The sequence below is a fragment of the Physcomitrium patens genome, chromosome 12, assembly GCF_059467195.1.
Source record: "Physcomitrium patens ecotype Gransden chromosome 12, ASM5946719v1, whole genome shotgun sequence".
NCBI lineage: Eukaryota > Viridiplantae > Streptophyta > Bryopsida > Funariales > Funariaceae > Physcomitrium > Physcomitrium patens.
In genome coordinates, this window is record NC_143421.1 from 13738672 (window position 1) to 13754689 (window position 16018).

At 32.8% G+C, this 16018-nt stretch overlaps 1 protein-coding gene across 4 annotated transcripts; it reads right to left on the reverse strand.

Annotated features, from left to right (window-relative positions):
* Positions 1 to 5913: 5913 nt before the first annotated feature.
* On the reverse strand, positions 5914 to 14961 carry LOC112289934 (long chain acyl-CoA synthetase 4). Of its 4 annotated transcripts, none has more exons than XM_024535688.3 (21): positions 14738 to 14955; positions 13802 to 14048; positions 12622 to 12685; positions 12270 to 12359; positions 11908 to 11964; positions 11651 to 11699; positions 11364 to 11440; positions 11169 to 11208; positions 10795 to 10889; positions 10259 to 10426; positions 9896 to 10006; positions 9658 to 9745; positions 9193 to 9259; positions 8931 to 9006; positions 8702 to 8819; positions 8294 to 8542; positions 7801 to 7940; positions 7166 to 7348; positions 6811 to 6930; positions 6406 to 6466; positions 5914 to 6303 (listed from the first exon to the last, which is right to left on the reverse strand). In XM_024535688.3, the coding sequence occupies exons 2-20, from the start codon at positions 13954 to 13956 to the stop codon at positions 6422 to 6424; spliced, it is 1992 nt and encodes a 663-aa protein (XP_024391456.1). In that variant the 5' UTR covers positions 13957 to 14048; positions 14738 to 14955; the 3' UTR covers positions 5914 to 6303; positions 6406 to 6421. The 4 variants fall into 4 exon arrangements, with proteins under 4 accessions (XP_024391456.1, XP_090111072.1, XP_024391453.1 ...); XM_090254946.1 differs by adding an exon at positions 14219 to 14440 and having other exon boundaries at positions 5914 to 6466; positions 14738 to 14897; XM_024535685.3 differs by having other exon boundaries at positions 5914 to 6466; positions 14738 to 14961.
* Between the last annotated feature and the right edge of the window lie 1057 nt (positions 14962 to 16018).

The following is a 16018-nucleotide window of genomic DNA, read 5'->3' on the forward strand; positions in this document are numbered from 1 at the left end:
CCTACTTAGCCTACTAACCTAACTCCAATTCTAGAAACTTCTATAAACTTCTCAAACATGGCTCCAACTATCTATTCCTATGTATCAACAATACAAATATCTTATCTATATCCCATTACATACTATGATTATTTCTAAAATAATAAATAATATAAAAAATAAACTTTAAATAGAAAAAATAGCTTACAAGTTATTTAAAGAGTTAATATGTTTTTAACTAAGTAAACTAATAAATGTGGTTCATGTTAAATAAAAAAATAAGTAAAGTAAATAATATCAATTTTTTTAGATGGCATAAAAATATAACTAAGATTCTTTTTTGGATTTTTTTATGATTATTTTTATAATAAAAAAATAAGAAGCATAAACAATAGATTTTTTTTTTAATGGGATTTTGGATCCGCATAATGCCAAAGGCAATGTCAAATGCATTTGTATAGATATGGATTGTTTTGAGTAGCAATAATAAAGCAGCTAAAATCCATATAAATTTAAATTTTATCATTTTTCTTATTAAAAAAATAATAAAATAAAGTTAAAAGATTTGATTAAAATTTTTAAAAAAATTAGTGCTAAAGAAGCATATTATCTCCTTGTAGGGTCGTATTATAATATAACTATATAGTGAAAAATAAAAATATGAATTCTATTGTAAAAGAGACTAAGTAAAAATAAAAGAAAAAAATATAGATTAAAGATAGGAAGGTAAGAAAAAAAATTATTGTCAATACTATCTTTTATAAAAAAATTCTTCTATTTATTTTGTATAGTTATAAATAAGATAAAACAAAGTAAATTAAAAAAATAAATAATATAAGCATCTTAATGAAAAAGATAAGAATATTTTGTAGTAAAAATTATCTTAAGAACCAAAAATTCATTAATATTAATACAAATGTATAAGTAAAAAAAATTAGATTCATAAAATTTCTTGTCTTAAATATATTTTAAAAATTTGAAGGCAATCAAATGTTAGATTGAAGGATATAGAAACTTGATTGGATTAAAATCTCAAAATTTTGAAATTTAGGATCAATGTGATCTTAAGAAATTTGCTACTTAGATTAAAGCAAAATTTTGTAAAATCATAGTAAGCTTAAGTTTCTATACTCTTGTTAATCTAAAGAGCAATTAGATAGTTTAATAAGAAATAATCACTACTAAAAGATTCACATTTAGATTGGAGAAGTAAGCTGGTAGACACCTAAAAATATTACAAGCTCTTTTTTCTAATTAGTAAGTTCAAAATCTGTGTACATATGTTTGTCTTGAAGATAGAAATGGGAGAAAATTTATAGTCATTATCAATAGTTCAATTAATAGTTATTGAGGTTTTAAAACAATCTTGGAAATTTAGGTAGGATTTACTTATAATTGATTTAAGATTTGATTAAAATTTTATTAAGATTATTTAAAGTTATATCAAACTTTATTTCGATTTTATTCAAAATTTAATTAAAATTTATTTTTTCAGTATTTCTTAAATATTTCTTAAGAATGTTTTTTAAGATTTTCATTTTTATTATTTTTTAAGATGTATATTTTTAATATATCTATAAAATATTATTTCTATAAATTTCATATTTTTATCATTTAAAAAAAATTATTTTTAATTTAGGATTTTTTTGAATATTTTTTTAAGATTTACTTACAAAAAAATTATGATTTTTTTATGATTTTTTTTAGAAATTTTATAAGTTTTTTTAAGAATTGATCAAGGTTGATTACAATTGATAAGATTTAATTAAGATTTTTTTAAGATTCTATTAGAATTACTATAACCTTTATTGAAGTAATTTCTAATTTATCTTCCACAACTAAGTGCTATGTGTATTTTTAAGTAAGACAATATGTTATACAACAATGGAAGGTCTTTATATAATTTGAATCTATGCTACATTATGTTTGGTGGAACGTAATAATAAAATAATTAAATTTTATTTGATATTTAGTTAGCTCTTAGAACATATTTAAAAAATTATGTAAGTCTTTGCAAATATATTTTTATAATAGAAAAATAAAAATTTAAAGACAATTAATTATTTAAATATTAAATAAGCATTTCTTAAACCTCCTAAGGATTTTAATTGGTATTCTTATTTAAAAGTTGTATTATGGCTTTCTTAGTTGAATTTCTATTAGTATTATTAAGCTTAGAGAGGCATTAATAGATTGTTGTTTTCTCTACAAAGATTTCTCTTGGACAATAAATGATTGTTATCTTAGATTAGCTAAAATTAAAAATTTATATTAGGTCAATTGTATCAACAAGATGGAGATTGTCAATTAATTATAGAATTTCTTCTTCTTTTTTTATTTTAATTTCTACCATTTTATGGCAAAGAATAACTTTTGAAGTACTGGAGTTGAACTTAAGTTAGCAATTTATGGCAATGGTGTGGACCATTTTATTGTCTATAATTTAAATGTGGTTGTTTGCTTAGTTGTAGACAGTATAATCATCTTCCAATCACGAAAAAAATAAAAATAAATTATTAATTAAATATTATATTTTTGGTTTTAACTATAATAATAATGACTTATACAAAATCCTATGAATATGAATTAAAAAATGATATATAAGAGCAAATAAGTGAATAATGAAGTAATTTTTATTTTAACATTAAATAGAAGAAGTACCAAAGAAAGAAGTTAGAGGTAGTAGACCTCTTTTTTAGTATTAATTTTCATACTAAAACCTTCATTAAATAAGGTTTTAGAAATTTATTTGTTACTAGTATAAATAGTGATAATAAAAAAGTAGCAATATATGAGAATAGAAATACCTATTTGAATTAGTTCTTCTATTAGTAGATATTACAAATGAAGTTAGTTGGTTAAAAAACCATCAATTATAGACATGAGATTAATGAGCTTGAATGCAAGTGGGATAAGTGGTGTATCTTAAATAATGCTATAGATGGATAAGAATAATTTTTTAGACTGTAATTTTAATTCTAATTGTAGTTTAGATATTGGTATTTTGAACATATTAAATCAAGTATGAACATAGTAGTGACTATTGTTATAAATTTATTATTAAAATATTTTTTTGGAATCTATTTTTAAGAAAGTGATTAAATAAAAGAATAAATATGGTGAGATTAGTCTTGTTCCAAGTTGAAAGACTAACATAAAAAAAATCAATAGTATTAATCAAATTGTAATCCAATAATAAGGAGGATTTTTTTTGTAACAAATATTATCAAAATAGTCTTAAGTTTTGGATTTAAAAAGAAAAAATAAAAATAAGTATTATAGTCAAAAGACCTACATAATATATAAAAAAACCATTAGCAATTATAGAAATTCAATGAAAAAAAGGTTGGTTGGAAGATGAGATTACAACAACTACTATAGATTTAGAAGAAAGATTGTCTTTTATTTAATTTTATAACATACTCAGATTACAAAAATCATATGAACCAAGAAGAGTTAGACTTCTTTTGTCCATGACATAATTTGCATGGACTTTTGGATGAAGGATAAATCATATGAGAATAAAATTTAATTAATCTATTTATAGCTTATTTTCCAAAGTATAGAATTTTAATTAAGGTATAGCAAGAAGATTAATTATGATAATGCAAATGCATTCTAATAATTTACAATAATAGTTACTTAATAAATATTTATTAATAGAAGATACTTTGAATTTTATTGCTATTAAAATCATTCATTCATAATAATCATAGATGAATTTGATTAGTAATTGGTGTAGTTTCTAGAATTAAATATAGGCTTACTTATCATTAAAAATATATTGGTAGTAAAGTTAAAATATTATCAAAGTGACTTTAAATGAGAATAAATATTTTTTAATTTATATTTGCAAAGTAAATCATAAATTAATTATATTTATAAGAATCTTAGAGATTTTTTTCAAATAAGCTAAATTTAATAATTTGTATTTTTGTTATTAAGTTTGATGTTATTGCAAAGCTAACAAACATGAATTGTTGGATACATACCATTGCAATAAGCAAGCATATTGACTACCTTTAAGATACTAGAAGATGCTACACTTGTTTACAAAAATTAGTGGCATTGATAATGTGGGATGCATTGGAGATTGAAATGGATTGTAGTTAAAAAGAATAAGTTGTCGAATTCTTAATATATATATATATATATATATATATATTTATAAGATTGGCTATTAAAAAATATAGTTGAAAGATAGAAAGCATGAGCCATACTCAGCTTGGATGAGTGAAAGATGCTAAAGGTCTATCAACTAATTAGCTAGTTTTTGGTCAAAGATATGTTGCTCTAAGGTTGTGTAAAACTTGAAAGTACAAGCACAAAAATATAGACAATAACTATTATCACTTAGTCCACTGTTATAGTTTACCATTGACACAAATACCATGGTAAAAGTTATTATAATTAGAATTCAAATTTATAACATTATCACTAGGTGTTATCCTTAAATATTACATCAAAATAAAGAATATTTTGTCAACAAAATTATTCAAGTAAGAAGCACAAAAAATTTGAAAGAATGAGAAAATATGGAAAATTATTCTTTTTAATCTATAATTTAGACTTCTTTTGATAGGGCCTCACATCTAAACTTTAGTATTTTAAATAAATATTTTTTTATATTTTGGTAGTTTAGATTTTAATTAAACTCTATATGAGTTTGGTCAAGACTTAATAATCAACTTTAAAAAGCCTTCAGATGGTATTATCTTATATCAATGCCAATTTGTAGTACAATTCAATACTATTAATTTCTACCCAAATTTTAAAATTTTAAATTAAACTTCTATTGTAAAGGATTTTATACCAACAAGAATCATAAGTTAAGTAATAATAGTTATTGTCTATATTTTTGATAATAGTTATTGTCTATATTTTTGATTGATTAATATTATAATAAGTGATAATAGTTATTGTCTATTATTTTGATTAAAAAAAATAAAAATAAAAATAAGAAGAGACTTTCCAAAGAACTAATTTTATATAAGTGGTCTATATGAGATTATAGATTCAATAAGAAAATAGAAATTATAAAATAATAATTTAAAAAGTTTTGAAAAAATCTTTAGCTAAAAGTTGTTATATACATATTCTTTTCCTATTTAATTATGGAAATTAGTCATTTTTGCTAAAGCAGCTACTTTTATTTTGTTTAAAACTAATCTAATGGAAGTGTTTGGATCATAGGTGGATTGGATATTTTCAACCTACCTTATATTTTATAATCCAAATCTTAATTTGATTAAAGAATTTGATTCTTAGATAGATTGAATATTTCCAACTTGCCTTGAATTCATTACTGTGGATATTTTCTAATGTCCAAATTCTATTAATCTAAATATTTTACTAGGTTAATTGAGTCAATTAACAAGAAAAAAATGAAGAAATTGTATTTTGTCTAAAGAATAGACTATTTTCATTTGATTGATTAATTTATTGGTTAATTATTTAACTTTTTAATTTTAAAATAACAAAAAAAAATACAAATGAAGTTGTGAATCAATAGAGTAACCACATCATGTTGAATTTCTTTATTTTTTTATTATTATCATCATTTCTTATTTTTAAAATATTAATGCAATAAAGAATACTGCTTGTCATGATATTATTCAACCAGTAATATTATTGTTGTTCAATGTTGCTTTAAAACTTGAATTGAAACACAATCATTTGACTGATGTAAAACTAACTTTTTAGATCCACAATTAATGTGCATTATAACATTCTGATCATTCACATTATTTTATTTGCAATATATTAGATAAGCCTTTGGAATTTGTCATGGCAGAGACCATTACAATATCTGTCATCAGTCTTCCCACATCACTGTCTTTCAAACAAAGTAACATATTTTTGTGTCTCAAAAAAATATATTCTTATTAACCACCATGGACATAACATCATCAGCATCTGGGAGTTAATGCAGTATGCAGTTAAAAATAAAAATAAAAAGTATATATATATATATATTGAAACATAAAGGGGTGAACCCTTTGCTGAATTAAGTTATATAGCTTTTAGTAAAAAGTGTAGCGTGCTAGATATTCGGCCACTGAAGGACAACATTGAAGAATCGCAATACAGCCACTAAAATTCTTCCAATGTTCATTTAATCCACTACAAATTTTATCATCGTCCTCATAGTTATGATTGCAAATACTAATGGGCGTCAAGCATAGAGGAAGAGGCAGAGGATCGTTCACAGAGAACAGGACAGCAAATGATACGTTGCCACTTGGATTTCCTCTTGCTCCTTTCTTCTTTTAATATCACCCCACTGCCGCCCACAATTGTCTGACAAGAGTTCTGCCTGCACAGCTGCACCATCTTCGAAGTATACATGAGGTAAGCCATGAATGGAAATAAATGGATGATTTGGGCTCCTAGTATGCCTGCAAACCACAACGACCTGTACCTGACCTTAATAGTATAATCTTCAGGAATTCGATCTGATCGTGGTATACAAGGCGTCGATATCCTTCTGCAAAGTCAGAAAGAGATTTTATAAACACTAAGAACGAGATTGAAGTAGAAGCCATTTTCATGCATCAATTTGAGGAAACTGAACTCTCAGCATGAAAGTCAGGTGCAACAATGAGGTGTGCTGTCGCACTTACGTATTGGTCCACAAATCCAAATTAGTTGAGCACCGTATGGTTTGAGCGCCTATTACATGAAATCTTTGCCCATTTCCGAAAATACAAACATCTTTCAATTCATCATACACACAGCGCACCGAATGTTCTGAAATTGTTCTTTATAACGGCTGTTATAAGTGGTTCTTACCAACATGTATAGATTAATTGTGAGATCCAACTCTAGTACCTGGTAGTGTTTTAATAGTTGCGGTCGTTTGAGCTTGTAAGTTGGAGTGATCAGGTCGCGCTCCATATCAAATGGTTGAGGATCTAACAGCACTCCTTTGATGAACTCAAATCCTCTTACCTGCAATGAATGAATCGAGGAGCTTAGTAATCTTTATAGAGAACGACTACAAGTGCAATGCTGACAACTTTGCAGAAATCTTTACATACTTCACCAAAACCGACATCCCATCTGCAAATCATAAGGCCGGATGCACTTTAACTGGAAGGACTCATCTGACCTCTGACTACCAAGTACAAGCAAACTGGAGGAACAAAAACAGCTTGATTAGGCCAAGCTATGAGAGGATACTCACTCCGCTTTTCTTGCCCGTACTACTCAGCTCTGACAATATGAATTTTTGAGCTTCAGGGATCTTGCACAGCGCAGCAAATTCTTCCTTCTTTCCATTGGATTTGGCCCAGTCCAACAACACCTGTTCGTTGGGGACCGCCACAGCCACCATTGATGATTCGAAGCTATTACCGTACACCCAAATCTGTGTATACGAGTTACCGGCATTTAAAGACAGTAATCCGTGAATCGCAAATCACGTGGAGAAACACTGCATTTAATATCCTCCAATAAACATCATTCTTCACGCTAACATTGCGCATAATGGCACCAACGTACTCTGACCTTAAATGTAAAACAGTGTGTAGGTTCTGCGATTATCTAGATAGTCAGAGACTTTCATTGGATTTCTAGTGTGCACATATGACCTTTCTAACCGGATCAGAGCTTCAGAAATGAATTGAAAAAGATGCCAGGACAGCTGCGACAATAAACTTGGCTGTCAACTTTGAGGTCAAACTTTGACTCGTAGTTACGAAGGGTATGAGAAATACAAAGGATGGAAAACGTGCCAAAACGATGCAACGAGCAACTCGAAAATGCTTTTGAGAAATCAGTTACTGATGTTCACCAGAATCATTGAGGTTAAGCATGTACCGCATCCACAGCAGCAGACTGATTGTACACATTTTCCAGCTTTTCGACTGCAATATATTCTCCCTGAGAAAGCTTGAAAATATTCTTCTTACGGTCAATAATCTTCATGCTACCATCTGCCTGCCACTCTCCAATATCACCTGATTCATGCATTATAAAAGAATCAGAATACATCAGCGCTCTCCTCCAGCACCATTCGTTTACATAAACTGCATCGTTTTTTCCACGTATATTGGTGACAGTCTCTGCTTGGGTCCATAGGCTCAACAGTGTTTGTACTTCTCCACAAGAAATTACAACATTTATCAGCATCGCTCGGTTGATTGTAACAGCGAAAAATGATATCAAGTCACTTTTAGACAAATAGAATCAAATAATTAGAATAATTCAAAAAAGATAAATATTAGCCCCTTGCAACAGTCTGCAAAAAAGTGGTTAGCATGAAACAGCGAAGTAAATTGGTGTGTTGGTCCTCAGGATATACAAGGCGTACCTGTGTGAAACCAACCATCAACAAGAACCTCCTCCGTGAGTTCCGGGCGTTTGTAATATCCCGAAAATACCGTTTTTCCACGAATGCATATCTCTCCTCGCGGCCTTTTTTTATCCAAGGCATCATAACCCAACTCCGGAACAGATTCCAACCGAGTCTCAATATTGCATAGTGAAGGGCCTACAGTTCCGCTCATGGAAATGACGTCCGGCATTTGAATGAAACTTGCAGCACAGGTCTCCGTCAATCCTGGAGGTTCAAGTTGTGCAAAACAATTAAAATAGTGCGGTGAAATCACAATGTTGCAGAGCACGACCTTGACAAACCCCTGCAAATAAACAAGGAACCTCTCAATGGATCAACTGAGGATGAAAGACAGATATACACATGAGTGTAACCTGTACTTACCATACCCTTGCAAAACAGGGGCACACATGATAACCCGTAAAAATTCCTCTACATGCCCAGCCAGAGGTGCGGCTCCTGAAATAACAAGCCTAACACGTCCACCAAGACCCATTCTCACCTACAAATTCCGAGACCTCTCCATTAGATACCATCTGAAGGTTCAAGAACATGATTGTCCTAGACACTATGCAATCGTTGTTAGCTGGAAAACAAAAAATAGCGGGTGAACCTTATTAAAGACCAGCTTATCAAACAGTGGTGATGCCTTGTCTTGCTTGTAGCCATTCTTCATCCACCATAACTTGCTGCAAATTCACATCCATCATCAACCGCAATCTTAAAACTTCCAATTGCCTAATTTATGTCTAAGAGAACAGTAAGGCGAAGAATGACTCTGAGCTGCAATTCAGAGAAATAACCTCAACGACCAACGTTAAGGAGATAAAAAAACAGCTATCTGGTGTCACCGCTAAAACAAAAACAATGCTCACTTGGAGTATGCAAGATTGAAGAGCAAACTCTTTGTTCGACTTGCTGCAGCTATTCTGCCTTGAATTGCTGAAGACAAATCAATAAGGCGCACGACGTCCATGTCAGGGCAAAATTAGCTGTGCTTTCACGACTTTCCGCAGTTCTATATATAAGGTTCAGTGGCATTCTAAACATACAAATTCAAACCTCATCATTTGAATTTGAGATTACACGGCAATTTCTATGCAGAGTTATACGAGAATTTCCAAATTGAAAGTTTCAACGCGACCAAGCCCGGCGACACCAGATCACACTACGTTGTACTGCCATTTAATAGAAACATGGATAGCTGCATTGACACAAAAGTGCAATTTCTGTTAACATATCTTGCAGCTTCCACAGAAAGAGGACACACACGCATACTGTACATAATTTTATTTCCTGTGTGCTTTGGAAACACAAATTGAGTTCAAGTGCAAGCTAACCTGCGGTGAGTCTGTCGAAGACGCGAGGCACACCAACAAACAATGTGGGTCTCAATTCTGCAATATCTTCAGGTACCTTCTTGATGTCCTGAAGAAACAACACAAGCAAACCTGGGTAAGAAATTGCACTACATCCACTCAACTGAAGTAATAACTTGAAGCTAACACTTACATCAGCATCCAACAAAAATTGCGCAAACTTGACATAAACCAAGTCCGGATGAATTTATTAACCTACCCCTTGCCAGAATCCGATTGAACCCCCTACAAATACGAACATCTCCTCGGTCACTCTGTCAAAGATGTGGGCCAACGGCAGGAACGAGAAGTAAACATCATTATGATCCATCTGCATGCATGAGACTGATGTTAATATGCTTATGTCTTGGTGGGTCCAAGGATTACATTTCTATGTAGCAATTAACTTCGTTCAGCTGAAAGTGTGGTCAAGTCTATCTTGCCCAAAGTGTCACAGTTATTATCTCGTTAATTAGAGTTACATAGTAGTGAGAAGAGAGCACTTGGTATACGATGTTGTTGAACACAACGGCTGTTATCACAAAAATAACACAAAGAAATCAGTCAGAGACGAGAGTCTCACCACTTCGTTGAGAGATTTCAACATGTGGTCAAGACCCGCAATAGTGACCAGAACATTTTCATGAGTCAACATTACTCCTTTGGGCTCCCCTGTGGTCCCACTAGTATACATGATTGTCGACAGGTCCTCTTTCGTTGGAGGTGTTAAGCTGACCGGATGACTAGCCCCCTAAGAAAGCAGCAGAACATGGTCAATAACTAGCCTGAGTTCTTTTCCTGTGAACCTATAATGAAGATCATTCATACGGAATGAAAATCCTTAACCCCTTGCCAATACAATACTGATAGAACTTACTCTGAATTTAAATTTCAGGATTTGAATCAAGGAACATTCTATGATCATTCTAAATAACTCTAAATCTACGAGCAGTTTCAACCAACATAATGTTCGTCGCTCTAGGTTTGGATGTGAAATATCCATAAAAAATGTTTTCACAATCCAAAGTTACGCTAAAACAGTGACCGTCACATCATGCACAATGCCTAGTATGTACGAATGAATGTGCAGATAAATGATTCTACGTATTATTGGCTCACCAGGTTCAAAAATTCCTCCCATGTATAGGTGTTGACTCCAGCATTCTGAGCTTGAGCTTTATGATCATTACTGATGCTTTCGAAACTTACCAAGGCTGCATCGTTCATATACATGTAAGCACAAGCTCGACAAAGGATTGTTCACGTCAAGTTCTGATTTAGGGACTTCAGACAATTTCCATGACAAATTTGCTATTTCCACAGATTCCAGCAGTACACTTAAAAAAACTACAAGTACTGAGTAAGCTGATGCTACCAATATTTTTCTTAACGAATGACAATTTGTACTACTTGAGAGATCTATAAGGGACAACGCTAACTCCAATATAATCAAAATTCCTTCTCAATTAGGGGAAGAGAAGCGTAAGCCATACTTTTCAAAAATCCCGTGCAGTTGGGGAGCGATTGAATCATCTGCATGATCGAGGCTATTATAAGATTGTTGAAAGATCGAGTTGAGTGAGCTCTATGAGGAATAAAATTATCAATTCTGAAGACAATTAAATATGATAATGGTATTGGACTTAATTGTTGTATAGACATGTGAGGGATTTGAGGCCCTTAAGTACCAAGGAGAGTTTGCCCTCTTGTGCAAAAGCAATTGATATTTCTGCATGATTTGAGATGTACTCCACTGCTGTCGATCCTGCACAATCCCAGAGTGTCGTCGTCAAAAAGCTTAATAAATTTACCGTGACAATTCAAAATTTAACGAAATAAACTTTTACACAAACGGCACTGATATCACACTCTGAATGAAGAGGTTGTCGATCAATGCATCTGTTAAAAATCGATAAATGTAAGTATATTATCAGAAAGACATAAGTTGACGTCTTTAAACATAATTAAAGCATACCCAAAGTATCATAAAGAGGAACACACACTATACTGTGCGCATTACAGGCCTGTAACAAATCCACACACAACAATGAGTTACAAATTCACGAGAAACTAATTCTGTCTAAAGGCAGAGCTCCATCAGCACAACTTTTGAGCAAATTTTGGCAGATCTACATGCGAAAAGTTTTGGGAAAACAATGGAAGACAACACCCCAAAATCAGCGTTAGTCTAATTTAGAAAATCAGAATGCATTCCCAATTAAAATAAAATACCTCCATAGCAATGAACCATTGTGGACAATTCATTCCATATATCCCGCATCTTCCCCTCTGCACATTTTCCAGATATGCAAGTTAGAAGAAAAACATTTTGAGACGTGCGAAAAGGCTATGTAAATCGCTTCGTGGGTACACGCACTCGCTTTATTTGTTGGCCGACAAACATAGCCACTAGCCATATCTAAGAGGGAAAAAATTAATTCAATATCTTCACTGCATTGACACTAGTTGCATCAATGAATGTGAGAACTACATTAATAATGGGGAAATAAATTAACAAACCCTCCAAGAAAATATAAAATTTGTCCAGAAAATAGTCCCTTAGATATCATAACTCAAGCAGCCGTTGGACTCACAGGATTCACTCCCACTTGACGCATAGCTGCACCAATGCGTATCACATCATCGTAGACTTGCTGGTAAGTTTGCCACTGGTACCTCCCAGCCTGCAATCAGGAGATTTCATTATCAGGATGCACAAATTATGCATGGCGGTTGAAATGCAAGTTTAACCATGCTACTCACAACTGTGAAAAAAAATTTACTTGATTCGAACATTTTCCCAAAAATTGCCAATCCAAGGTAGAGGGAGAATATGCTCTGGATCGTTTCAAGAACCTTCATTGCATTCCGTAAAGCTAACTGACTGCTTGCTCATGCGAATAAAGCTATCCGAATCGTTATCTGGAATGTGTCCCACGTACTTACTTTTCCATTCTTCATCTCGCGAACTCCAAGCAAGTTGTTTCCAGGGCCCCGTTCAACAGCTCGTCTGCACAAATTAAGGTTACAGCATGTCTACTTGTAAGGTTCCACTAAATCCACAAGAGCTCGTGAGAAAAGTTCACCAGATAAAAGCATCTTTGCAGTAGATAAGAGTAAACAAAAAATCATTGTAGGAAATAGTCATGTAATAAGTGTAAATGGCGTCTCATAAAGTGAATCAGATGAACCACAGGTTAAGTCGTAAGGCAACGAAAATTGCAATTACATTGTACCTCATTGTACCTCTAACCAACAGGTAAATTTATCACTTGAACAAATATCATCATTGTGAATATATTAAAAAACATATGTGTCACTTCAAAGAACATGAAAGTGTACCACAGCGCTCTGCGTAATACAAGGATGGGAAGTGTGATATTTTTACACAAATAACGCAAGTTCAACTACGAACTTGGTTAGTCGTTGTATTATAGAGTGCCTCCAACCGGAAGTCTAACTAAAACTTCAATGTTCACATCAATCTGACCTGCCGATAAACAGTCGTTGCAAGCCTAGTCATTTTGATCATGACTCTGAAAGGTTCAATGGTTTATAAAGTACGAGACACCCCTGCGAACAAAACACAGCGTCGACAATTCCACTTGGACGTCCATAATTTCTTACAAAGGACAGCCCGTGAGGCGACAGCACAATTCCTCATATACCGTAGTGCTTATACTACAGCTTCTACAACAATTATTCAACAATGAGCTCTCACCGGACGCCAATGAGCATAGAATACAACTGACTTGACCACATCCAGAATGTGCGCACAACTTGTCAAGCGAATACAACCATCCAGGGTCCTAAGATGAATGACTTCACCGACGAAGGTCATTTTATGAAACTATGTGGCAAACAAGGAGTGTTGATTGATTGTTCTGAGAATCCGTATGTACTCTGAAACAGGCTTCAAGGGACTGTATTATGTGAGATTCGATTTTAGATCGTACAAGTGAATGAAAACATGAGTAGCTTCACGAAGAGCATTTTCAGGCGACGAAAACCACCTCAGTTATGTAGAATATTCCAGCCATCCATTTCAATAAGCATAGAAGCACTAAGGAAGTAAATTTCGCGAGTGAATCAGACGACATTACAGGACGAACAGGGAGAAACGTACGCGAAAATGTCCCATGTGGTAGATAATCCTTCTGGTAGAGGAGGAAAACCATTTTTCCCATAAATACTTCTGTAGACAGGCCCCTTTGATGGAGATCCCTCTCTGCCTTGCACACCTTCCTCCACTTTCACGCTGAATGTCGCCACTTCCGCCATCCTGTGATTATTTTGAGTTTTTTAGAACCTGATTCTAAAATCACCAGCAAACACCTCCGCACTACAGAAATCGCGTTCCCTTTGCAAAACACCTGCAACAACAACCATTACAACTGAAGTGTCAGGCCAGTCGAATCATTGCTTACACACTCAACTGTTTCGTCATGAAGTAACTGTGCACCTTCTTTCCACTTCCGTCAGGAAGCAACAAACGAGGCATCGTTGATGGAAAAGTATTAGACATTGCTTCCAAAACAATTACCTCATTAAAAGAATATTTTAGGCAGCTAATATTGTCAATACGCGGAGCGTAACTATTCCAACACTTTCAAACTTGAACTCAAACTTTGTTTCATTCATGTTTTCTAAGAACCAATCCTGTGGTCGACAAGTTGTTCAAACAAACGTCGATCCACAAGAATCTAATTCTCGCCGTATACTCTCATTCATCAGCGAATCTTCAATGGAATCATACGCTCCTTGCCTTCAGAGTTCACAAACCAACGCGAGGTCACAATTCTGGAGCATCATAAGAATATCCAAGCAACTTTCCTTCTTCTTACAAACAAAACGCTTGAATATTAACGACTCTTTCCCTCGGCAGATGATGCGAAAGCGTCGAGCAAAAGTCCGCAAACCAAAAAACCAAAAACTATAGTCTTTAAACATCGCAACATCCAGTATTTCCCTATCGCTCTCGCTACCTTTTCACTTTGTTCTCCCTGCAACCGCAATTCACACTCGGACATCAAACTAGCTAACATTAGTCAACTGACCCGACCTTGTTTCTAGTGGACACTGCTCCGAAGCATTCTCTCCCGCGATTCCAGGCCAAGTCAGGTCCATCAACTCCAGTTTCAATGGAACGAAAGACTGCGAGCTATGGCATAAGTGGCAATCCTCGAGCACAATCGTCGTCGCACGAAGGCCTCAGGTGACGAAGGCTCGCCGATGAGGAGCGACTGTAAAAAGGAACAGCGGAAATAAGAAAATGCTGATGATGGAAGACGACAACAATCCCCCGTCGTGGACGATCTGCTCCGCTGGTATATATCAGAGATATTTTAATACGACGTTTAGAGCACCTGGGGGTACGGATCAGACAATTGTCCAATTCGTTTATCAGCCTCATTCAATGTGACGGACGGAAGGTCGAATCAACGTCGGACCTGCACGTTCCGTCCTGAGCCCCTCTTGAATCTGTTAATTCTACACCCCCCCCCCCCCCCCGAATTGGCTTCATGCCTGTTAGTGATATTTCCATACTTCTTCCCGTCACGTCTTCGACTCACACAAATAGCAATGACTAAAACAGATTGTTACAACTAACATAAAATAAAAAAATAAAGAATAATAATAATTAAATAGTCAATCACGTCAGAAGAGATTACTATTAATATTTCTAGAAGAGTTAACATTTTTTTAACAATGTGCAAGTCAAGGTGTAAGTCTTCATAGCTAACAATATTTTTTAGTTAATATTTTGTCAACAATATATTTTTTGATATTGGGATTCGATGGATACATCAGAATTTAATTTAAATTGATGTTTTAGATAATATCGTCTAAGTGGTGTTAAAAGCCTTCTATAAATTTGAATCATTCAAAACTGCTGAAATATGGATATTCGGTTGAAATTGGCAGACCCCAATACTCTACAGATGAATTTAAAAAAAAATTGAGAAAGAACTGGAATGAAGTGTAGATTTGGTTACACTTTTAAGTTTAATGTTTTTGTTTTAAAAAATAAAAATAAAAATGAAACGATACTGTATGTAAATGGATGTCTGTCATTAATACATCACACATTTGAAAGGCATTTCTTTTAATATTTGTATAAAAATATCATGTTGCTCATCAATATTGAAAAAAGGAAATATCTAAAATAATATGTTTCATGATGTTAATTTTAAAAAATTCAGCTCAACAAAAATTTCGTTTTAAAAACAATTCAAATATATATATATATATATATATATATAATGTGAAAATAAAAAAATCTACATAATAAAATTATTTTTTAAATAATAAATATATTAATTATGTTACAATACAAATTTTT